The sequence below is a fragment of the Triticum aestivum genome, chromosome 4D (assembly GCF_018294505.1).
Source record: "Triticum aestivum cultivar Chinese Spring chromosome 4D, IWGSC CS RefSeq v2.1, whole genome shotgun sequence".
NCBI lineage: Eukaryota > Viridiplantae > Streptophyta > Magnoliopsida > Poales > Poaceae > Triticum > Triticum aestivum.
In genome coordinates this window covers 165,355,551-165,381,650 of record NC_057805.1, presented here as the reverse complement: position 1 = coordinate 165,381,650, position 26,100 = coordinate 165,355,551, and the positions used below count along the sequence as shown (strand labels likewise).

Genomic DNA, 26,100 nt, shown 5'->3' with positions numbered 1-26,100 from the left:
CGGAGTAGCGGTGCGGCCGTCCCGCCGCACCGAGGGGTGCAGTGAAGATGCTTGCTGCTTGTTTCCCGCCGGGCCGGTGGTGGTGTTGGCGGCGGGTGATGGAGAACGACGGGGAGGCCCGCCGACGAGGGCCGTCTGAGCGACACGGGCGGCCAGGCGTGAACTCGGCACGCGTCTGCCATGGACGCGGTGGAGCGGGGAAGTGCGGATCGATGAAGGGAAAGCTTCGGCGCACCCCTACGTGGCGCGCCAAATGTCGGATTTCGGGTTCCGGCAAAACCCTCAAGGTTCGAACACTGGGGTGCGCACGAAGATCTCTCCCTCCCCTAGCTCGCTCACTCACCATAATCTCAAAGCTCAACACGTCGAACTCGAAGAACAAGGGACACAAGAGTTTATACTGGTTCGGGCCACCGATGTGGTGTAATACCCTACTCCAGTGTGGTGTGGTGGATTGCCTTGTAGGCTGGGGATGAACAAGTACAACAGAAGAACAGCTTCCTAAGGAGAGGTGTTCTTGAGTTCGATGAGCTTGTGTGGTAGAGGATGATCTGAATGATCCCCTTTGCTAAGGTGGTGGCTAGTCCTATTTATAGAGGCCCGGGTCCTCTCCCCAAATGTTAGGCGGGAAGGGATTTCACAATGGCCAATTTGAAGGGGGATAGCTAGTACAAGCTATCCTGACAAAAGGTGGTCTTCGCCTGCCAAAGGCTCTGGTGGTGACGCCGTCGTGGGCTCCGCGATGACCCTCGTCCTACCGTCCTACTGGTCTTGGTCTCGTTGCACCGATATGGAAACACTTTGCCTGATGCCTCGGGACTCCTCGCCTGCGCTTGCCCCTTTAGAACCAAAGAGGCAACGGGTACTCTGCGCCCGCTGGTGCCCGCCGAGCCTTGGTCGTCACGGCTCACATCACAGGAACCTCACGAGGTGCCCCTCGCCTTGATCTCTCCGCTCCTCGCGAGCCAGCCTGGCGAGGCCGCCCCTGAGGAGGTCTTGTGTCATCCGCCTCATGAGGCTCGGCCCCTCGCGAGGGTCTTGAGTGCTTGCTGGTGAAGGTGGGTCGTACCAGGCCACTGCAGAAGCCACACCGTGGGCCGCAGGCAGGCAAGTCTGGGGACCCCCATTCCCAGAACGCTGACAGATGTGATATCCCCCCTTAGAGGGATAAACTAACCTTGGGTTTTGTCGATGATGACTTCATGTTGGTGTCAAAGATGTGGATGCTCAATGTTGATGTAGATCATTTGGAGCAATCCATTGGAGTGAGTTGCACTTTCAATACCTACATGGGTTAGTCCCACAAGGAACACACGGGGATATCCATAGACATAGAGTGGAACACACATATGATGATGTCCATGAAAGCATTTGGTTACCTTGTCCCTTGTCTTACTAACAAGAGGGTTTGTGACTCCTTGAACTAGTGCAAGATATGGAAGTTGATTGCACTTGTCCTTGCCAAAATGAATATGAGTGAAGTATGTTGGCGGAGTCACCCTCAAGAACTCTCTAGTTCTTCCTCTTTGGGATCCACATCAACTTGATGGGAATCCTTGGAGTTGTAGTCGTACTTGATGAAGTAGAACTTGATGTAGTCTTGGGAACCCACTTGATCAAGGCCTTAGGAGCTTCTTCAAATGAATCAATCTCTTCTTGAAGCTTGTCCTTGCCTATTAGCTTGTGGTCTTGTGGTGGAAGATCATCTTGAGCTTGTGTTCCTTTGAAAGAAGTGGGGTCATACTTCTCTTGTTGAGGAACAAGCTTCGTCTTGGGGTATTGATCTTCTTCCCACTCAACTCCATTGGCCTTGAACTTTCGTTCAAAACCAACACCTTGATTCTTCTGGTGCCTTCCTTGATTGCATATAATTTCCTCAAATTGCTTACTTCTAGCTAGGCTCTTGTAAACACCTTTCTCTATAATTCCCTGCAATAAGCTATTTTCTTGGTCAAGTGTAACTTGGCTAACAGAATCATTAATGGAATCAAGAGAACTACTAGAAGCAACAATATTGGATTTAACATGATTATTGCTACTACTAGAAGAAGAATCTTTCTTGCTCTTGTTGCTAGATTTTACTTGTGGCATATAAGTAGATAAGAGTAAATGCTTAGCATTGTAAGAATAACTCTTCTCTCGAAGATCATCATTGATTGCTTTTAAGAACCCATGCTCTTGCTCTAAATTTAGCTCCTCGAAGTGTAGCTTCTCATGAGTCCTTAGAAGCTCTTGATGATCCTCTAGAGTTGTTTCATGAGCTAACTTAAGAGTGTTTAGTTCTTTAGTTAGACGCTCAATCTCCTTCTTATCATTGTCATTTGTTTCATCTTGATTAGCATGATTAATAGCAAATTCATCATAGTTTTTGTTGGGGATATAATTTCGAGGTATAACCTGCCCAGGAGGGGCTGGGTCACACCGTTGGCGGGTTAAGGTGAGAAGGCCCAAGGCCCGGAGGTGGCCTAAGGCCCAAAGGTGTGAACCGCCGTGTGGTGACTTGTTCTGTAAGGAAGGCTTAGTTAGAAACTGAGCCGGTCAAGTTTGTGTGAGCCGGCCGGGACTCTGTAAGCCGCCGGGCATCAACATGTATATAAAGGGGTGACCCGGCGGCGGGTTAACACAAGAAAGAATCGATCAAGTACTAGGTCAAGCGTATTCGCTCCCTTGTAATCGAAACTCAAGCAATACAACTAGAAGCAGGACGCAAGATTTTACCTCGACGAGAGGGGCCGAACCTGGGTAAAATCCGTGTGTCCTTTGTCCCGTTCAACGCCATTAAGCTAACCTAGTGCGATGGCTCCACACCTAAGTCCCTTTGCTAGGACATCTGCCGTGTTAAGTCCATGATAGATGGCGCCCACCGTGGGGCAAGAGCACGGTAGTTTCGAGTTCTTGAAAGGCAACTTCGCAGGGGTCAAGGGATAGACCGTGGGCCGAATGACCAAGAGTCGCCGCGGCAAGCTCTACATCGATGACGCTGGTTGGGGAGCCGAGGCCGACTCAATCGAGTACGAGTACCGGGTAACTCCGGCGAGTCAAGCACAACATAAGGTGGAGGTTGCAAAGTTATGAGATGAGGTCGCTCAGGCTAAAGAGGCGCTCAATGCTGAGAATGCTAGGATGGCAATAGAGCGAGCTGCGTTGGAAGCTGAGTCGCAGAGGTTTAAGCAGAGTCTTTCCGGCTGAATCTGGACCAAAACGCTTCAAATGCCATCGTGCGAAGAAGGCATCAGACCCGTCTACCCCTAGAATTTGAAGCAAGAAATCTTTTCAATACACCTGGAGCAGGAACGAGCAACCCGCCCAGCATAAATTGGGTCGCCGAGGCACCCGTGGCTAGGGCGATGGCCCAACCACGCGTAGCAGACACGCCTCATTTGCATTTAACCCCGCCTCAACAGGTGTTAACACCACCGGGTCATTTTTCCAATCCCTTGGATAATATGATTGCGGCGGCCTCACGGCTGGCGGCTCTTCCAGTGGAAGGTAAGTCTCCCGCAGCGGTCGAGGCCTGGAAGGTTGTGGAACTTCTTCCGACAGTGGTAGCCCAGCAGGCAGCTTACTCTTATAGCCGTGATTGCATTCATTCAACTCCACGACAAAGCCGAAGCTATAGCCGGTGTATTGAGTCGCCAGCGGTTTCCAGCAGTGAACGGTGTCAAAACCCGCCCCAGGGACGTGACCCGCCCCGTGGCGATGCTAACGGTCAGTTTCTAACAGATCAGGCTAGAGCGCACCAAGAGGCAGAGCTGGCAGCTCAGTTAGCGGCTCTTAGACAGCCTCAGTTAAACACTTCTATGTCTGTAGAGGCAGGAATGACCTCTCAGTCAGTTGGAGTACCCTGTCTGGTGCCGACTCTACACAACGAGCGTTTTCCCAAATATTTCAAGGGCCCTCGAAAGGTGCCCAATTACACTGCGGATCAGCCTCCGGATGCTAGGATTGAGAGCTACGAGCTGGCTATGGAGATGTTGGATGTTAACGACGCTGTGTGTGCCAAATATTTCACCATGATGTTGGATGGGCCGGCTCGTGCCTGGCTAAAGGGATTGCCCCCTAATTCCATCAACTCATGGGCTAAATTGAAGACGCGTTTCATTCAGAATTTTAAAGACACATGTAAGCAACCTCTGTCGATTATCGACCTAGACACTTGCATCCAGCGTGAGGATGAGTCAACCACCCATTGGGTCCGCCGGGTCTCAGCTATTATCCACTCATCGGATAGTATCAAAGCTGGTTATGTTGTTTTAATTCTGGAGAAGAATTGTCGGTTTATTCCTCTCAAACAGAAGCTAGGGCGGCTTAAATGTCATTGCAATGACATGGGAGAGCTTATGGCGGCTCTTATGAAATACACCGACTCAGACAATACCAAGGATCCTGATTCAGAGGAGGAGAAGTCCAACAAGGGGAAGAAAAACGGTAATGGGAAGGGGCAGCAATCCAACATTGCTGGGTCATATTCAAAATAATAATGGTAAGCACAAATAGCCCGATGGCAGGTCAGATTTTGTGGCCAATACCAACGCCCAAAATAACGGTCAACGTCGACGAGGAAAACCACCCCCTCGTATTAGATCAAAGGTTAACCTTGAGGCGGAATTGAACCGGCCTTGCCCAAGCATAGTTATCCAGATAGATCGTCGACCCACATGTGGAAGGATTGTAATATCATGAAGGAGTTTATGAGCTCCGGTTTTCCTCAGAACAACAATAACAATAATGGCCCGCACGAAGGTCAGGATCCGGCTCACATGGGCCCGGTTCTGGAGCTGGCGGATCAGGTTCTGGATTTCAGGGTCAGGGCAATCAGGGCGGCTTTAACCAGCAGCACAACCAAGGCAACCAGCAGCAGCAATCCAAAGCAGCTGAATAGTGGTCAATATCATGTTTTTACCACGAGCCTGTGCAAGCGGGATCAGAAGGTTCATAAATGAGCAGTGAGCGCGGTTGAGCCGGCAATCCCTCGATACTTACGATGGTCAGAGCAGCCCATTGTATGGAGCCATGAGGATCACCCGCCCCGGATTGACAACCCGGGTCAACTAGCTTTGGTGGTGGCTCCATAGGTTGGATGTTACAAGTTCACTAAGGTGCTTATGGACGGAGGCAGCAGTATCAACATTCTTTATTATGATACTTTTCGCCGTATGAATTTGACTGATAAAGATCTTAAGCCGTCCTCTACAATCTTTCATGGAGTGGTGCCTGGTAAGTCGGCATATCCAGTGGGTAAGATAGCCTTGGAAGTGGCTTTTGGCAATGAGCATAATTACAGGGCCGAAACATTGAATTTTGAGGTGGTCAAGAGCAAGAGCCCTTATCACGTCTTGTTTGGAAGGCCGACTTATGCCAAATTCATGGCACGTCCTTGTTATGTTTATCTGCAGCTCAAGATGCCGGGTCGCAAGGGTACCATTACAGTGCATGGTGACATAAAGATAGCTTTGGAATGTGAAGAGGATGATCCAGCTTACGCCGAGTCTGCCTGTGCAACGGAGGAGCTTAAGTTGATAATGTTGACTCGGCAGATATGACCCCCTTCAAGAAGCCAACCATAGAGCATGACCCTTTGTTGAAGTTTAAGTCGGCAGGTGACACCAAGCAGGTTGATTTTGTCCCTGGTAATTGATCCCAACAGTTCATTATCAGTGGTAATATGGATCCAAAATAGGAAAGTGCGCTCATCGAGTTCATCCATGAGAACCAGGACATCTTTGCATGGAAGCCTTCAGACATGCCAGGTGTACCAAGGGAACTCGTTGAGCACACTCTCAATATTGATCCAAAGTTTAAACCAGTCAAGCAATTCCTTTGTCGTTTTAATGAAGAGAGGCGCAAGGCAATTGGTGAAGAGGTGGCCTGGCTCCTAGCGGCCGGGTTTATTGTTGAAGTTTTTCATCCTGAGTGATTGGCTAACCCGGTGCTGGTGCATAAGAAAAACGACACTTGGTGTATGTGTGTAGATTACACAGACCTTAACAAGGCTTGTACGGCTGATCCTTTTGCTCTCCCTCGTATTGATCAGATAATTGATGCTACGGTGGGTTGTGAGCATTTGAGCTTCTTAGATGCTTATTCTGGTTATCATCAGATCAAAATGGCAGTTAAGGACTAGGAGAAGACATCTTTCATCACTCCTTTTGGAGCCTTCTACTATGTATCTATGCCTTTTGAGCTCAAGAGTGCCCAGGCGACTTATCAGCGTTGTGTCCAAAATTGCCTTCACAGCCAGATAGGATGCAATGTTCATGCTTATGTGGATGATATCGTGGTGAAATCCAGGAAGAAGGAAACCTTGCTAGATGATTTAAAGGAAACCTTTGACAACCTCCGGGTCTATAGATGATGCTTAACCCGGCCAAATGCGTTTTTTGTGTACCAGCAGGCAAGCTCTTGGGTTTTCTGGTCTTAGAGAGAGGTATTGAAGCTAACCCGGAGAAGATCAAGGCTATCACTTCTTTGGCTAAACCGGCGTGTATTAATGATGTCCAGCATCTGGCGGGTCGCATTGCGGCCTTAAGCCGGTTCATAAGCCGCGGGATAAAACTATTCCTCTGTATTAGATGATGAAGAAAACAGATCACTTTGTATGGAGTGATGCCGCCGATCAAGCGTTCGAGGCGCTTAAAAGATAGTTGGCTGAGTTGCCGGTTCTTGCAGCTCCTGTTGAGAAGGAGCCCTTGCTCTTATATGTGGCTGCTAACAGTAGGGCCGTCAGCGTAGCGGTTGTTGTGGAGAGGAAGGAAACAGGCAAGGAATATCCGGTTCAAAGCCTGGCTTACTATGTCAGCGAGGTGTTAATTGAGTCTAAGCAGAGGTACCCACATTGGCAGAAGCTAGTCTACGGAGTGTTCATGGCCAGTGGCAAGTTGAAACATTACTTCCTTGGTCATCCTATTACTATGGTCAGTTTTGCTCATTTAGGGGACATTATTCAAAACCGGGAAGCCATAGGCCGGGTGGACAAGTGGGCCATTGAGCTTGGTCCTCATGGGTTAAAGTATATGCCAAGAACAGCTATCAAGTCGCAGGCTCTTGTGGACTTCATCAACGATTGGACCAAGTTGCAGACGCCAGAGGAAAAGCCAGATAACACTTACTGGATGATTCACTTTGACGGGTCAAGGCAGCTGGAGGGCTCGGGGGCTGGAGTTATCTTGACATCCCCACGAGGTGATAAGTTTTGTTATGTACTATGGTTAATGTTCCCTTGCACTAATAATGCAGCTGAGTATGAGGCTCTACTCCATGGCCTTCGGGTGGCGAAAGAGATGAACTTAAGCTGGGTGAGGTGCTTTGGCAACTCAGATTTGGTGGCTCAGCGGGTCTCAGGAACTTGGGATTCTAAAGACCCGCTGATGGCGGCTTATCACCGGGCGGTTGATAGTATTGCTGGCCATTTCAAAGGTTATCAAGTGGAGCATACTGATCGAAGAAAGAATGATGCGGCGGATGCTTTAAGCCGGCTGGGGTCTCAGCGTAAGCCGGTGCCACCCAATGTTTTTCTTGACATATTACATAACCCTTCAGTTAAGTTACCGACTGAAGAGGATCTTGCAATCCCTGACCCGGAGGCACAGGCGGCTCTGCTTGCTATTCCTGATTGGACGGTTCCTTATTTGGCTTATATGACCCGGGGGAGTTGCTTGAGGATGAAACGTTGGCCAGGAAAATAACCCGGTGGTCTAAGTCGATGACTATTGTCAATGGCGAGTTGCACCGATGCAGTATTACAGGGGTGTTTCAGCGTTGTGTTTCCCCTGAAGAAGGCCGTGAGATTCTAAGAGAAATTCATGAAGGAGATTGTGGCCATCATGCCGGCTCTAAGTCTCTTGTGGCTAAGGCTTTTCGTCATGGGTTTTATTGGCTGACGGCTCATGCTGATGCAGAGGATCTGGTTAGCAAGTGCGATGGCTGTCAGAAATTTTCCAGACGAGCTCATGTGCTGGCTCAAGAATTGAGGATGATTCCAATCGATTGGCCGTTTGCAGTTTGGGGGCTGGATATGGTTGGACCTTTGAAGAGATCAAAGGACAAAAAGACCCACCTTTTGGTGGCGGTTGATAAGTTCACAAAGTGGGTTGAGGCAGAGCCGGTCAGCAAGTGTGATGCGGCCACGGCGGTTCAATTCATTAAGAAGGTGATTTTCCGCTTTGGCTATACGCACAGTATCATAACTGATAATGGCACTAATCTGTCTAAAGGCGCTATGAAAGAATTCTGTCAAAGAGAGCATATTTGTCTTGACCTTTCATCAGTGGCTCACCCCCAGTCCAATGGTCAAGCTAAAAGGGCCAATCAAGAGATCTTAAGAGGGATAAAGCCCCGGCTTATGGTCCCTTTGCAAAGGACGCCGAGTTGTTGGGCTGAGGAGTTACCTTCAGTACTTTGGAGCATCAAAACCACCCCTAACAAATCCATGGGTTACACGCCATTTTTCATGGTTTACAGGGCAGAGGCGGTTCTCTCAAGTGACATCCATCATGATTCACCCCATCTGGCGGCTTGCGTTGAAGCTGACAACGAGAAAGCATGCCAGGATGCTCTGGATTTGTTGGATGAAGAGTGTGACCTTGCGGCGGCTCCTTCGGTGATATATCAGCAAGATCTGCGTCGCTATCATAGCGGCCGGGTTAAAACTCGAACCTTTCAAGAAGGAGATTTGGTGCTCCGGCTCATCCACGATCAGATAGACATGCATAAGTTATCCCCACCTCGGGAAGGACCTTTTGTGGTCAGCAAAAACCTGAACAATGGGTCGTATTACTTAATTGATGTTCGAGAAAACAAGGACTCACGCACATCGGAGGAGGAGACCCGCCGGCCGTGGAACATCGCTCCTCTTCGGCCATATTACACATGAACCACCGGCTCTTGTGTTGTACATACTTTCTTAAGTGTATATATTATGATCACTATAATAAAGCAGGCATCCCTGATAATTCAGGGCCTCTATCGTTTTATCTCTAAGTATCTGAGCCTTTATTGTTTCGTCATAAGGCCACTTGGGGGTTCCCTGCTCATTGAGCATAACCTACCCTCTTGGTCCGGCTTCCATGCCGACTCATAAGGCCACTTGGGGGTTCCCTGCTCATTGAGCATAACCTACGCTCTTGGTCCGGCTTCCATGGCGACTCATCAGGCCACTTGGGTATTCCCTGCTCATTGAGCATAACCTACCCTCTTGGTCCGGCTTCCATGCCGACTTATACGGCCACTTGGGGGTTCCCTTCTCATTGAGCATAACCTACCCTCTTGGTCCGGCTTCCATGCCGACCCCTATGGTCACTTGGGGGCTTCCTGCTCACCGAGCATAGCCTACCCTCTTGTTTTGGCTTCCACGCCGACTTATTAATTGTTTGGGGGCTTCCTCCTCATCGGGCATAGCCACGCTTACCCTCTCAATTGGCTTACATGCCAGGTGTAAACACCAAAAGTTGTGTTTTGTCCTGACGGCCTTTGAAAGATTTGTGTTTCTGGATTTCTGTTTTTTCTGAAAAGTTTTGGATTCATATTTTTTCTCCCATATTGAAATACGGCTTTTACAAGCCTGGCATGTAGCCTTAGATATATGACTCACAATTGAGCATATTGGGTTCATAACCCGCCCTAACAGCAGATTATAAGCTGCCAGGAGAAATTGCCTTGCATCATGATATATGCTATCTATGATTTTTATCATCAGAAGAAGGTATTCTGATTTATAGGTATGCTTGTATATACTTTCGTGAATATTAAGGGTTTTGGTAAGCCGCCCTAATGTTTGACTTCAAGTTGCTGGCATGTTTTCGGCTTAACTAGTTTTTCATATATCAAGAAGTTCCTTTTCCGGGTTGTTCAAAGATATTTGTGACCCGCCCTGGTTTAAACCGCCAGGGCACATGTTATTTACTTGTGCGTAGGAAATATGATAATCTTATAAATGCAAACAGTGGATCTTCAAACATTAGATCGGTAGTCTAAGATATTCAGCAAGTAAACATGCACGATGGCATGTGAGATCATGGTTTTAAACTAGCGTGTTACATGGCTCTCCAAAGCCCAGATTGATTAAGTTGTTTTTCAGAGGAAGCACTATGCTAAAGTTCAAGAGCCGCCCCTTGGGTTAGTTGTTCTAGGCTTGGCGTGTTGAAGACTCCGGGTCATATTGCACCGGTTCTTCTTCTTCTTCATCATCCATTGGCTGGAAATCAGGTGATGTCAAGTTGATGCTAGTTACAGCTTTGAATACAGCTGTCGGTGTCAAAACCGGCTGATCTCGGGTAGGGGGTCCCGAACTGCGCGTCTGAGGATCAAAGGTAACAGGAGACGGGGGACACGATGTTTACCCAGGTTCGGGCCCTCTTAATGGAGGTAATACCCTACTTCCTGCTTGTTTGACTTTGATGAGTATAGGGGTTACAAGAGTTGATCTACCTCGAGATCGTAATGGCTAAACCCTAGATGTCTAGCCTGTATGATTTGTGATAGCCTCTACGGACTAACCCCTCTGGTTTATATAGACACCGGAGGGGACTAGTGTCGGCGTTCTGGGAACGGGGGTCCCCAGACTTGCCTGCCTGCGGCCCACAGCGTGGCCAGGCAGCGGGCCGTACGGCCCATCTTCATCAACAAGGCGCCCAAGACCCTCGCGAGGGTCCAAGCCTCGCGAGGCGGATGACGAAGACCTCCTCTGGAGTGGCCTATCCAGGCAGGCTCACGAGGAGCGGAGATATCAAGGCGAGGCAAACCTCACGAGGCTCTCGTGACGTGAGCCATGACGAACGGTACCAGGCGGGTGCCGGTGCGCGCAGCGTCCTTATTTCCTCTTTGGTGCTAAGGAGGCCAGCGCAGGCGAAGAGTACCAAAGCATCAGGCAAAGGTTGCCATATTGGTGCAACGAGACCAAGACCAGGAGGACGGCCAGGCGGAGGTCATCACCCCAGGGCTTTTCGCAGGCGAAGACCGCTTTTGTCAGGATAGCTTGTACTAGTTGTCCCCCTTCAAATTTGCCCGCCGTTGTTGGCTCCCTTCCCGCTCGATATTTGGGAAGAGGACCAGGGCCTATATAAGTAGAGCTAGCCACCACAGTAGAGGCAGGTTGAACTGATCGAATCCTCATGCCACAAGTTCACAAGCACAAGAACACCTCAACCTCAGGAGGCTGTTCTTCCCTTGTACTGTTCATCATCAGCCCAAGAGGCAATCCACCACCACCACACTGGAGTAGGGTATTACACCACAATGGTGGCCTGAACCAGTATAAACCTCATGTCTTTCTGTGTTGCGAGTTCGTCGAGTTCGTCCGCAAGATCTTAGCGAGCTACAGCGTAGATCGGTAGGAGGGAGAGACTTCGCGCGCACCCTAGTGTTCGAACCTTAAGGGTTTGCCGGAACCCCACATCCGACATTTGGCGCGCCAGGTAGGGGTGCGCCGGAGCTTCCTCTCCACCAGCAAGCTCGCCGACACTCCCCAGCCACGATGTCTAGCGATTCAAGGGCCGGCTCCGACCGCCGGGCGGCCTGGCCAGCCCGGGCAGCGCCGCCTCCCATGAAGGTCTCGACCCCGCACTCCAGGCGGCGCGGGCGCCGCTGAACCCCATCGGGCGCGGGCAGCGTGGCCAGGCGTCATCCATCCTCACCCCGCAACAGGTACGAGCCGCGGCGAGAGCGGCGAGTCATGCCGCAGCAACGGCGCCGCACTCACGGCGGGAGCAAGCAAACATGCGGGCAGCGCTCACCATGGCAAGGGAGCTACTGCGGTACAGGCTGATGGAAAGCGGCCGGGATACGCTGCTGGAGTGTGTTGCCGAGCTGCTGGATGCAGCGCCATCGGGAGAACCACCCTTCTGCTATCGGCTTCCTCCCCAGGCCACTGCAGGGCCGCACGGCGAACCTCACCACATCCGCACGCCATCGACTACGCCCGGGGGCTTCGTCAACATCAGCACGGCCGGCGGTGTAGGGGGCTCCAACTCCCCCATGCCGCCCTCAACAAGCACGAGCGCAAGCGTCGCCCCCCATGGTCCCGGCCGGATGCCGTATTGTCATCCCCAGGACGCCGTCATGGGCGGAGCAACATGGAGCGTGGGGCACCACGGCGAGGTGTTTGGGGTAACGGCCCCGGAAGCCTATGTGCCCCGCATGATGGACCAAGGGTATGCACCAGAGGACGACCTCGGCTCATTCATTGGAGAAGAGTGGGGAGAGGGGGCGCTAGGAGCCGAAGCCTTCCAAGAACCAACGGAGAACCACAATGATCGCGCCGGCAGCGGCAACTACAGGGAACCGCTAGTCTCTCAGGAACAGGCTTACGCTAACCATGGACTACAGATGAATCAGGTTGCAGCGTCGATCGACGACCCAGGCACGACGACACCAGTTCCAGCAAGGGAGACACGCTGGGGACCACCGGGAGAAAGCCAGGAGCAAGGCTCCACCCCGCAGCGCACGACGCCCCGCGACACCCGGAGGTAGGCCCTCTGCCGGGGAGGCCTCGTCAACCTTTCCCCCGGCAGAGGACTTGTGGTCGCCGAGGGAACCGCTGGCGTCCTCTTTCCCTCCTCTATGTCGTCCTGGTGACCGGTCGGCTCAGAGAAGGTCAAGAGTGGCGCAAGGCGGGGCCCTCGTCTGGCGATATGAAGCAAGGCCGGTACCTGTGAAGAAGGCCCAGTGCCTGTGAAGCTCGCCACCCGTGAAACTCTCACATAATAATGAGTTGGGGCTGTACACGCCCCGGAGTCTCAGGGGTGCCGGCCTCAGGCCCTGGGGCTCCCTCCCACGCCTAGTGGCAGCACTTAGCTCCATGCTGGTGAGAAGACTTGAAGAGCAGAAGACTAGACTAGGTGCCGGACGCAGCCTTTTGCTTTGGATCTCTCTTTCTGTAGCTTTGCTTTCTCGATTTGGATTTCAGTTGAAGCTGAGTTTTTATCGATGCGCGCGGGGGGAGCCTTTTCTCGTTTGAGCAATTTCTTTCCTTCTAGATATCGTTTTTTCTGGGACTCATGTCCGTCGCCTTTCCCTCACGAGCTCCTCGCGAGCGGGACTGCGCGAAGCACGCGCGCGCAGAGCGCGTGCTGCAACTAGTTCTCACCTCTCGTAGGGCCCCTTCCGACGGGGCGACGAGCTCTGTAAGGTCCTCAGGAACTCGACACATCGCAGCCCAGCTCAAAGCTGGCGCTGACTAAGGTAAAACAAGACATAAAACTCGCATCAGGATTCACAAGTTCACGAGGACACAAACTCACATCGCATGGAAAAGTAAAAACTGCAATTTGCTTACATGAGGGGCTCCCCCTCTCAAAATGCTCTTACAAGTTTCCAAGGGCCACGCCCGAGTTTGTGCGCAGGAAGAAATGACAGGAGAACAAGGGATCAGCCAGAAATGTCGCTCGCTGCGTCACCCGCAGACGCGTCACTCGCGTCGTCGTCGTCTTCATCGGCATCATCGCCGCCATCGGCGACGCCCCCGTCGCCATCGTCGACCACGTCGCCTTCATCTGCGATGACCACCACCGCATCATTCTCCGAAGCGAAGGCCCTGACCAACGCGTCCACATGGTCCTCAACCCAGCGCGCTAGGTCGCCCCGGACAGCCGTGGGTACGGGGGCGATGGCGGCATCAAAGTCAAAGTTGGGGTGGGCATTCAGGAGGTGGCTAAAGACATGGGAGAAAGCGCGCTCGAGCAGGCCACGCCCCCTTTCCTCCACAAGCTGGCGAGCTCTGGCAGATCGAGCCTCCAGGCGCGTCACCACCTCGGTGAAGAAGGTCAGGTGGCTGGCGTAATCATTTGAGTGAGGAGTCGGCGCCTCCACGTCACAAATATGGCCCAGGGCGATATTGGCCCTGTTCCGGAGATCCTGAAGCATGGGGGCATGCTCGCGCTCCAGCGTTCGGCGTTGGAGCACTTCCTCCGTGTTCTGCCTCGCGACGACCTCTGCGTCATCAACCCACCTCCGGAGGGAACGCAGCTCGGCGCGGGTGGAGGCCAAGTCCGCCTGCGCCGTTGTTGGGTAACGTAGCAGAAATTCAAAATTTTCTACGCATCACCAAGATCAATCTATGGAGTAATCTAGCAACGAGAGGAAGGGGAGTGCATCTACATACCCTTGTAGATCGTGATGCGGAAGCGTTGCAAGAACGCGGATGAAGGAGTCGTACTCGTAGCGATTTAGATCGCGGTTGATTCCGATCTAAGCGCCGAACCACGGCGCCTCCGCGTTCAACACACGTGCAGCCCGGTGACGTCTCCCACGCCTTGATCCAGCAAGGATAGAGGGAGAGGTTGGGGAAGACTCTGTCCAGCAGCAGCACGATGGCGTGGTGGTGATGGAGGAGCATGGCAATCCCGCAGGGCTTCGCCAAGCACCGCGGGAGAGGAGGAGGGAGAGGGGTAGGGCTGCGCCAAGAGAAAGGAAGTCTCGTGTCTTTGGCAACCCCAAAACCCCCACTATATATAGGGGAGGGGGAGGGGCTGTGCCCCCATCTAGGGTTTCCCCCCAAGGGGTGCGGCCAGCCCTAGATCCATCTAGGGGGGCGGCCAAGGGGGGAGAGAGGGGGGCGCACCACTAGGTGGGCCTTAGGCCCATCTGAGCCTAGGGTTTCCCCCTTCCCCCCCCTTCCTGCGCCCTGGGCCCCTTGTGGGAGGCGCACCAGCCCACCTAGGGGCTGGTCCCTTCCCACACTTGGCCCACGCAGCCCTATGGGGCCGGTGGCCCCACCTGGTGGACCCCCGGGACCCTCCCGGTGGTCCCAGTACGTTACCGATAGCACCCGAAACTTTTCCGGTGACCAAAACAGGACTTCCCATATATAAATCTTTACCTCCGGACCATTCCGGAACTCCTCGTGACGTCCGGGATCTCATCCGGGACTCCGAAAAACATTCGGTAACCACGTATATCTATTCCCTATAACCCTAGCATCATCGAACCTTAAGTGTGTAGACCCTACGGGTTTGGGAACCATGCAGACATGACCGAGACGTTCTCCGGCCAGTAACCAACAGCGGGTTCTGGATACCCATGTTGGATCCCACATGTTCCACGATGATCTCATTGGATGAACCACGATGTCGGGGATTCAATCAATCCCGTATACAATTCCCTTTGTCTACCGGTATGGTACTTGCCCGAGATTCGATCGTCGGTATCCCGATACCTTGTTCAATCTCGTTACCGGCAAGTCTCTTTACTCGTTCCGTAACACATCATCCCGTGATCAACTCCTTGGTCACACTGTGCACATTATGATGATGTCCTACCGAGTGGGCCCAGAGATACCTCTCCGTTTACACGAAGTGACAAATCCCAGTCTCGATTCGTGCCAACCCAACAGACACTTTCGGAGATACCTGTAGTGCACCTTTATAGCCACCCAGTTACGTTGTGACGTTTGGTACACCCAAAGCATTCCTACGATATCCGGGAGTTGCACAATCTCATGGTCTAAGGAAATGATACTTGACATTAGAAAAGCTCTTAGCAAACGAACTACACGATCTTTGTGCTAGGCTTAGGATTGGGTCTTGTCCATCACATCATTCTCCTAATGATGTGATCCCGTTATCAACGACATCCAATGTCGATGGTCAGGAAACCGTAACCATCTATTGATCAACGAGCTAGTTAACTAGAGGCTTACTAGGGACACGGTGTTGTCTATGTATCCACACATGTATCCGAGTTTCCTATCAATACAATTTTAGCATGGATAATAAACGATTATCATGAACAAGGAAATATAATAATAACCAATTTATTATTGCCTCTAGGGCATATTTCCAACAGTCTCCCACTTGCACTAGAGTCAATAATCTAGTTCACATCACCATGTGATTAACACTCACAGGTCACATCACCATGTGACCAACATCTAAAGAGTTTACTAGAGTCAACAATCTAGTTCACATCACTATGTGATTAACACTCAATGAGTTCTGGTTTGATCGTGTTATGCTTGTGAGAGAGGTTATTAGTCAACGGGTCTGAACCTTTCAGATCCGTGTTTGCTTTACGAATATCTATGTCATCTTGTGGATGCTACCACGCGCTACTTGGAGCCATTTCAAATAACTGCTCTACTATACGAATCCGGTTTTCTACTAAGAGTCATCCGGATTAGTGTCAAAGTTCGCATCGACGTAACCCTTTACGACGAACTCCTTTTCACCTCCATAATCGAGAAAATTCCTTAGTCCACTAGATACTAAGGATAAGTTCGACCGCTGTCATGTGATCCATTCCCGGATCACTATTGTACCCCTTGACCAACTCATGGCAAGGCACACTTCATGTGCGGTACACAACATAGCATACTGTAGAGCCTACGTCTAAAGCATAGGGGACGACCTTCGTCCTTTCTCTCTCTTCTGTTGTGGTCAGGTCTTGAGTCTTACTCAATACTCACACCTTGTAACACAGCCAAGAACTCCTTCTTTGCTGATCTATTTTGAACTCCTTCAAAAACTTGTCACGGTATGTATTCATTTGAAAGTACTATTAAGAGTTTTTGATCTATCCTTATAGATCTTGATGCTCAATGTTCAAGTAGCTTAATCCAGGTTTTCCATTGAAAAACACTTTTTCAAATAACCCTGTGTGCTATCCAGAAATTTTACATCATCTCTGATCAACAATATGTCAACAACATATACTCATCAGAAATTCTATAGTGCTCCCACTCACTTCTTTGGAAATACAAGTTTCTCATAAACTTTGTATAAACCCAAAATCTTTGATCATCTCATCAAAGCGTACATTCCAACTCCGAGATGCTTACTCCAGTCCTTAGAAGGATTGCTGGAGCTTTGCATACTTGTTAGCATCTTTCAGGATTGACAAAAACCTTCTGGTTGTATCACATACAACCTTTCCTTATGAAAACTGGTAAGGAAACTTGTTTTGACATCCTATTTGCAAGATTTCATAAATAATGCAGTAACTGCTAACACAATTCCAACAGACTCTTAGCATCGCCACGAGTGAGAAAGTCTCATCGTAGTCAACTCCTTGAACTTGTCGGAAAACATCTTAACGACAAGCCAAGCTTTCTTAATGGTGACACTTACCATCATTGTCTGTCTTCCTTTTAAAATCCATCTGCACCCAACAGCCTTATGACCATCAAGTATTTCTTCCAAAGTCTACACTTTGCTTTTATACATGGATCCTCTCTCGGATTTCATGGCCTCGAGCCATTCGTCGGAATCCGGGCCCACCATCGCTTCTCCATAGCTCGTAGGTTCATTGTTGTCTAGCAACATGACTTCCAAGACAGGATCACGTACTACTCTGAAGTGGTACGCATCCTCGTCGTCCTACGAGGTTTGGTAGTGACTTGATCCGAAGTTTCATGATCACTGTCATAAGCTTCCACTTCAATTGGTGTAGGTGCCACAGGAACAACTTCTTGTGCCCTGCTACACACTAGTTGAAGTGACGGTTCAATAACCTCATCAAGTCTCTACCATCCTCCCACTCAATTCTTTCGAGAGAAACTTTTCCTCGAGAAAGGACCTGTTTCTAGAAGCAATTACTTTTGCTTCCAGATATGAAATAGGAGGTATACCCAACTGTTTTGGGTATTCTATGAAGATGCATTTATCCGCTTTGGGTTCAAGCTTATCAGCCTGAAACTTTTTCACATAAGCATCGCAGCCCCAAACTTTCAAGAAATGACAACTTAGGTTTCTCTAAACGGTGTCGTCTCAATGGAATTGCGTGGTGCCCCTTTTAAAGTGAATGCGGTTGTCTCTAATGCCTAACCCATAAACGATAGTGGTAATTCGATAAGAGACATCATGGTATGCACCATATCCAATAGGGTGCAGTTATGATGTTCGGACACACCATCACACTGTGGTGTTCCAGGCGGTATTAATTGTGAAACACTTTCCACAATTTCTTAATTGTGTGCCAAACTCGTAACTCAGATATCTCTATGATCATATCATAGACATTTTATCCTCTTGTCACGACGATCTTCAACTTCACTCTGAAATTACTTGAACCTTTCAATAATTCAGACTTGTGTTTCATCAAGTAAATACACTCAACATCTACTCAAATCATCTGTGAAGTAAGAACATATCGATATCCACTGCGTGCCTCAGCACTCATTGGACTGCACACATCAAATGTATTACTTCCAACAAGTTTCTCTATTGTTCCATCTTACTGAAAACGAGGCCTTTCAGTCATCTTGCCCATGTGGTATGATTTGCATGTCTCAAGTGATTCAAAATCAAGTGAGTCCAAACGATCCATCTGCATGGAGTTTCTTCATGCATATATACCAATAGACATGGTTCGCATGTCTCAATCTTTTCAAAAACGAGTGAGTCCAAAGATCCATCTACATGGAGCTTCTTCATGCGTTCTATACCAATATGACTCAAATGGCAGTGCCACAAGTATGTGGTACTATCATCACTATTTTATATCTTTTGGCACGAACATGTGTATCACTGCGATCGAGATTCATTTTAGGTGCAAGACCATTGAAGGTATTATTCAAATAAACAGAGTAACCATTATTCTCCTTAAATGAATAATTGTATTGCGATAAACATAATCCAATCATGTTTATGCTCAACGCAAACACCAAATAACAATTATTTAGGTTTAACACCAATCTCGATGGTAGAGGGAGCATGCGATGCTTGATCACATCAACCTTGGAAACACTTCCAACACATATCGTCATCTCACCTTTAGCTAGTCTCCGTTTATTCCGCAGCTTTTATTTCGAGTTACTAACACTTAGCAACCGAACTGGTATCTAATACCCTGGTGCTGCTAGGAGTACTAGTACACATTCATATAATGTATATCCAATATACTTCTGTCGACCTTGCCTACCTTCTCATCTACCAAGTATCTAGGGTAGTTCTGCTTCAGTGACCGTTCCCCTCATTATAGAAGCACTTAGTCTCGGGTTTGGGTTCAACCTTGGGATTCTTCACTAGAGCAGCAAATGATTTGCTGTTTCATGAAGTATCCCTTTTGCCCTTGCCCTTCTAGAAACTAGTGGTTTTACTAACCATCAACAATTGATTCTCCTTCTTGATTTCTACTTTCGCGGTGTCAAACATCGCGAGTTGCTCAAGGATCATCATGTCTATCCCTGATATGTTATAGTTCATCACGAAGCTCTAATAGCTTGGTGGCAGTGACTATGGAGAACCATCACTTTCTCATCTGGAAGATTAACTCCCACTCAATTCAAGTGATTGTAGTATTCAGACAATCTGAGCACATGCTCAACGATTGAGCTTTTCTCCCTTAGTTTGCAGGCTTAAGAAATTTGTCAGAGGTCTCATACCTCTTGACGTGGGCATTAGTCTGAAATCCCAATTTCAGTCTTCGGAACATCTCACATGTTCTGCGACGTTTCAAAAACGTCTTTGGTGCCACAATTCTAAACCGTTAGCATTACGCACTGAACTATCACGTAGTCATCAAAACGTGTATGTCAGATGTTTCGTAACATCTACAGACGACGCTCGAGGTTCAGCACACCGAGCGGTGCATTAAGGACATAAGCCTTCTGTGCAGCAACGAGGACAATCCCCAGTTTACGGACCCAGTCCGCATAATTGCTACTATCAACTTTCAACTAAATTTTCTCTAGGAACATATCTTAAACAGTAGAACTAAAGCGTAAGCTATGACATAATTTGCAAAGACCTTTTGACTATGTTCATGAATTAAGTTCATCTGATTATTTAATGAACTCCCACTCAGATAGACATCCCTCTTGTCATCTAAGTGATACATGATCCGAGTCAAACTAGGCCGTGTCCGATCATCACGTGAGACGGACTAGTCATCATCGGTGAACATCTCCATGTTGATCGTATCTACTATACGACTCATGTTCGACCTTTCGGTCTCTTGTGTTCCGAGGCCATGTCTGTACATGCTAGGCTCGTCAAGTCAACCTAAGTGTTTCGCATGTGTTCCGAGGCCATGTCTATACATGCTAGGCTCGTCAACACCCGTTGTATTCGAACGTTAGAATCTATCACACCCAGTCATCACGTGGTGCTTCGAAACAACGAACCTTCGCAATGGTGCACAGTTAGGGGGAACACGTCTCTTGAAATTTTAGTGAGGGATCATCTTATTTATGCTACCGTCGTTCTAAGCAAATAAGATGTAAACATGACAAACATCACATGCAAATCATAAAGTGATGTGATATGGCCAATATCATCTTGCGCCTTAGATCTCCATCTTCGAGGCGCGGCATGATCACCTTCGTCACCGGCATGACACCATGATCTCCATCATCGTGTCTTCATGAAGTTGTCTCGCCAACTATTACTTCTACTACTATGGCTAACGGTTAGCAATAAAGTAAAGTAATTACATGGCGTTTTCATTGACACGCAGGTCATACAAAAAATTAAGACAACTCCTATGGCTCCTGCCGGTTGTCATACTCATCGACATGCAAGTCGTGATTCCTATTACAAGAATATGATCAATCTCATACATCACATATATCATTCATCACATCCTTTTGGCCATATCACATCACATAGCATACCCTGCAAAAACAAGTTAGACGTCCTCTAATTGTTGTTGCATGTTTTACGTGGCTGCTATGGGTTTCTAGCAAGAACGTTTCTTACCTACGCAAAAGCCACAACGTGATATGCCAATTTCTATTTACCCTTCATAAGGACCCTTTTCATCGAATCCGATCCGACTAAAGTGGGAGAGAAAGACACCCGCTAGCCACCTTATGCAACTAGTGCATGTCAGTCCGTGGAACCTGTCTCACGTAAGAGTACGTGTAAGGTCGGTCCGGGCCGCTTCATCCCACAATGCCGCCGAATCAAGATAAGACTAGTAACGGCAAGTAAATTGACAAAATCGACGCCCACAACTACTCTGTGTTCTACTCGTGCATATAAACTACGCATAGACCTAGCTCATGATGCCACTGTTGGGTAACGTAGCAGAAATTCAAAATTTTCTATGCATCACCAAGATCAATCTATGGAGTAATCTAGCAACGAGAGGAAGGGGAGTGCATCTACATACCCTTGTAGATCGTGATGCGGAAGCATTGCAAGAATGCGGATGAAGGAGTCGTACTCGTAGCGATTCAGATCGCGGTTGATTCCGATCTAAGCGCCGAACCACGGCGCCTCCGCGTTCAACACACGTGCAGCCCGGTGACGTCTCCCACGCCTTGATCCAGCAAGGATAGAGGGAGAGGTTGGGGAAGACTCCGTCCAGCAGCAGCACGACGGCGTGGTGGTGATGGAGGAGCGTGGCAATCCTGCAGGGCTTCGCCAAGCACCGTGGGAGAGGAGGAGGGAGAGGGGTAGGGCTGCGCCATGAGAGAGGAAGTCTCGTGTCTTTGGCAGCCCCAAAACCCCCACTATATATAGGGGAGGGGGAGGGGCTGTGCCCCCATCTAGGGTTTCCCCCCCAAGGGGTGCGGCCAGCCCTAGATCCATCTAGGGGGGCGGCCAAGGGGGGAGAGAGGGGGGGGGGCGCACCACTAGGTGGGCCTTAGGCCCATCTGAGCCTAGGGTTTCCCCCTTCCCCCCTTCCTGTGCCCTGGGCCACTTGTGGGAGGCGCACCAGCCCACCTAGGGGCTGGTCCCTTCCCACACTTGGCCCACGCAGCCCTCTGGGGCCGGTGGCCCCACCTGGTGGACCCCCGGGACCCTCCCGGTGGTCCTGGTACATTACCGATAGCACCCGAAACTTTTCCGATGACCAAAACAGGACTTCCCATATATAAATCTTTACCTCCGGACCATTCCGGAACTCCTCGTGACATCCGGGATCTCATCCGAGACTCTGAACAACATTCGGTAACCACGTATATCTATTCCCTATAACCCTAGCGTCATCGAACCTTAAGTGTGTAGACCCTACGGGTTCGGGAACCATGCAGACATGACCGAGACGTTCTCCGGCCAATAACCAACAGCGGGTTCTGGATAGCCATGTCGGCTCCCACATGTTCCACGATGATCTCATCGGATGAACCACGATGTCGGGGATTCAATCAATCCCGTATACAATTCCCTTTGTCTACCGGTATGGTACTTGCCCGAGATTCGATCGTCGGTATCCCGATACCTTGTTCAATCTCGTTATCGGCAAGTCTCTTTACTCGTTCCGTAACACATCATCCCGTGATCAACTCCTTGGTCACATTGTGCACATTATGATGATGTCCTACCGAGTGGGCCCAGAGATACCTCTCCGTTTACACGGAGTGACAAATCCCAGTCTCGATTCGTGCCAACCCAACAGACACTTTCGGAGATACCTGCAGTGCACCTTTATAGCCACCGAGTTACGTTGTGACGTTTGGTACACCCAAAGCATTCCTACGATATCCGGGAGTTGCACAATCTCATGGTCTAAGGAAATGATACTTGACATTAGAAAAGCTCTTAGCAAACGAACTACACGATCTTTGTGCTAGGCTTAGGATTGGGTCTTGTCCATCACATCATTCTCCTAATGATGTGATCCCGTTATCAACGACATCCAATGTCCATGGTCAGGAAACCGTAACCATCTGTTGATCAACGAGCTAGTCAACTAGAGGCTTACTAGGGACATGGTGTTGTCTATGTATCCACACATGTATCTGAGTTTCCTATCAATACAATTTTAGCATGGATAATAAACGATTATCATGAACAAGGAAATATAATAATAACCAATTTATTATTGCCTCTAGGGCATATTTCCAACAGCCGTGACCAGGGCAGCGGCCGTGGCTTTCGCGTGCCTCTCAGCCTCGTCCAACCTGGGCCTGAGGGCAGCGGCCCTGCCCTCACCCTCCACACCCGCGAGCTTCAGCTTCAGGTCGTACCTGCCCTCCAGGTCCGCACGAACCTCGGCCACCCGGCGGTTCACCTCCTCCTCAACTCCAGTCTCGCGAGCCCCTACGGCGTCTTCTACTTGGGCAACTTGACGCTCCCTCGTCTCTAGTTGCTCGAACTCGCGGTTACGCTCCATGGCCTCCAAGGCCAGCGCCTCCTCACGCTTCCAGACCTCCTCTTCCTCCGCGGGCGTCCCCCTCAGCGACGCAGGAGTGGCCCTGCGCGCCCCCACCTGCTGCTCAAGAGACGCGCTCCAGGCCTGGAGCTCCCAAGCGCGCTTCTCCGCAGCCTCGTGGCGGCGATCAGCCTCGCGAGCCTCTTCCAAGGCTCATGAGCGGGCTTCGTAGGAAACCTTGAGAGATGCCTCAGCCTTCGCGTTCTCAAGGTCACGCTGATAGCGGCCGAGGTTGATGGCCACCTTCAGCTTGCGCCGCTCCTCCGCCAGCCGGAGACCTTCAGCCTCAAGACGCGAATCGACACTCGCGAGCTCTCCACCGAGCCAGCTCATCGCGTTCATCGCCTCCTGGAAGAGATCATGGCGAACCACGCTCCGCCCGTGCTCGAGCTCGAATAACCGGCCTTCTTTGTCCTCCACCACGGGGGCTGCAGGTGGGGCGTCAAGCGGCGCGCCACCCCTCAGCAGGGGGCTGGGGGCTGGCGCCACACCCAACACCAGCCCGTCCTCGCGAGAAGCCCAAGCCTGCTGGGGCTCGCTGCTCGAAGAGGAGCCGAGGATCGAAGCCAACAAGTTGCAGTCAAAAATCAGCGGAGGAGTCTTGGGCACACCTGCCAAGCTCCATGCTAGACCAAGGGGAGGAGCGACGAGGCCGCAGAAGAGTGCCCCTTCAACCAACCCTGCTCCAGGGGCAACCAGCGAACTCGGAGCGCTCGAGGCTGGCAGAAGAGTTAAGGAAGAAGGAAGCCGTTTCTCAGGAGATTCAGCAACCTCAGTGGAAGGAGCCCTGAAAGACTAGCGTCAGAAGAAGAAAGCAACACACAAAGAGCCACGGCGGTATGATACTTACACGTCAATGGCAATGTACTTCCTCCGCTTCAGCGGTCCAAAGATGTTGCTGCCGCTGGGAGATCTTTTCCTCTTGCGAAGCTCCTCGAAGTTCACACAAAGACGACCGAAACGCTGGACGTGACAGCCGGTGCGCAGCGAGGCCGAAGAAGAGCTCGAAAGAATATCTTCAGGGGTGCCCGGTTGCGGCAAACAGCCGGGCACCGTTTCACCACGACTTCCCGAGGCTCCTGGAGCCTTGGCCACAGGAGCCGCATGTAGGGTCTCCTCAGCAACCGACCCCCCAGGAGGGGAGTGGCAGGCTCCTGAAGACGATGCCCTAGGATCACTACTCGGCACGTGCTCCTTAGCACTCGACCGCTGGCCTCCGCCTGAGCTCGCCCACCTGCACCGTCACTTGGGTCGAGCTCAGCATCAGGGGCAAGGAAGGGAAACACGACGACGGGGTTCTCACGAGGCCCCTCCAGGCCGATCGGCCGCGGCGCCCATTCATCGAAGAGAGGTATGTCCTTCACAAATTCATCTTTATTCTTGCAGCGGTACAGCAAATAGTTCTTCCCAGGCAGTTCAGCCGGCAGAAAGACACCCGTTAGGACCTTGAGCACTGTCCGCCGCGTCCCGAGGAGGAGCCCGGACTCCTGAAACCTCATGTGATCCTGGCCGCTGAGCAAGGTCCACATTGGGCGAGAATGGCGTTGAAGCGGAGCGACCCGGCGTTGGACGAATTCCTTCACCATCATCGGTGCAGTTACGCCGCGATCCTTCAGCAACCTCAACCTGAGCCAGACGTGGGCAAGGCCGGGGCTCGCGAGCCGCTGATGGCTCCAGCCGGAGTTAGGAACAGCGGGCCCCGACGGAGCCTGAAGCAGAGGACTGAGCACACCGGCATCGACGAACACCCATCATATCCGGAATTCGCTCGTGGATGGAGGGAGCTCGAAATCGATCCCCTCGCCTGCCGTCGCAGCCATGGCCTGGAAGCTCACGCACCCCAAGCATTGCTGAGGGTCGGCCAGATGCAATGAGAAGAAGTGACGGAGGAGAGCCACTCAAGGAGCGATGCCCACCATGGCCTCGCACACGAAGGCGAAGACAGCAAGAAGAGTCACAGACTGAGGGTCGAGATGCAGCATGTGGATCTGATAATGCTCAAGCACAGCATTGAAGAAGGCGGAGAAGGGTGAAATCAGGCCAGCCCAGAGGGCATCTATGAAGATTGGGACCTCAGTGGCCGTCTGAGCCGTGCGAGTGCGAGACGCTGGCCAAGCCACCGTCTCCCCCCACTCATTGAAGCTGGAAGCAAGCATCGAGCGCACCTTGTCCATGGCCTCGTCGTTGAGCACTCGAGACCGGCCGAGCGCCGGCGCAAAGGACGGAGGTGCAGCTAGAAGAGACAGAGGACTCTTCCCCTTCTCAGCTTGTTTAGGCGCTATGGCGATGGAGTAGGCGGAGCGCGAGTCAGATTGGAGAAGAGAAGCAGAGCCACAAGGAAGCAGGGGAATTGGGGAAGCAAGGCGCAGGAGGCGGAGGAATAATTGTGTAGGCCGCAGGGGCCGCATAGCCAGGCGGATTCAAAGGCAGCATGGGGAAGTGGAGACGCCCACGTCCAATCAACCGCCACGCGTCAACCGAGGCCACAGGCTTTTGGGGCCCGCGGTGCTCCGAACTTGACCCTTCGCTTCGCCGCGAAGCAAAGCCCGAGCGCACCTTGGGCCCGAGGGCTAGTGTCGGCGTTCTGGGAATGGGGGTCCCCATACTTGCCTGCCTGCGGCCCACAGCATGGCCAGGCAGCGGGCCGTACGGCCCATCTTCATCAACAAGGCGCCCAAGACCCTCGCGAGGATCCAAGCCTCGCGAGGCGGACGACGCAAGCCCTCCTCTGGAGTGGCCTAGCCAGGCAGGCTCACAAGGAGCGGAGATATCAAGGCGAGGCAAACCTCACGAGGCTCTCGTGACGTGAGCCATGACGAACTGTACCAGGCGGGCGCCGGTGCCGCAGCGTCCTTATTTCCTCTTTGGTGCTAAGGAGGCCAGCGCAGGCGAAGAGTACCGAGGCATCAGGCAAAGGTTGCCATATTGGTGCAACGAGACCAAGACCAGGAGGATGGCCAGGCGAAGGTCATCGTGGAGCCCAAGACGGCGGCACTCCAGGGCTTTTCGCAGGCGAATACCGCTTTTGTCAGGATAGCTTGTACTAGCTGTCCCCCTTCAAATTTGCCC

The 26,100-nt window shown here is 51.0% G+C and overlaps 1 protein-coding gene across 1 annotated transcript in view; it reads right to left on the bottom strand.

Annotated features, from left to right (window-relative positions):
- Nucleotides 1–24,560, bottom strand: part of LOC123096792 (uncharacterized) — a 31,995-nt gene extending 7,435 nt beyond the window's left edge. Inside the window, exon 1 of the mRNA XM_044518569.1 lies at nucleotides 24,266–24,560. Within this exon, the coding sequence (XP_044374504.1) occupies nucleotides 24,266–24,560 (295 nt within the window). The remainder of the gene's footprint in view (nucleotides 1–24,265) is intronic.
- Between the last annotated feature and the right edge of the window lie 1,540 nt (nucleotides 24,561–26,100).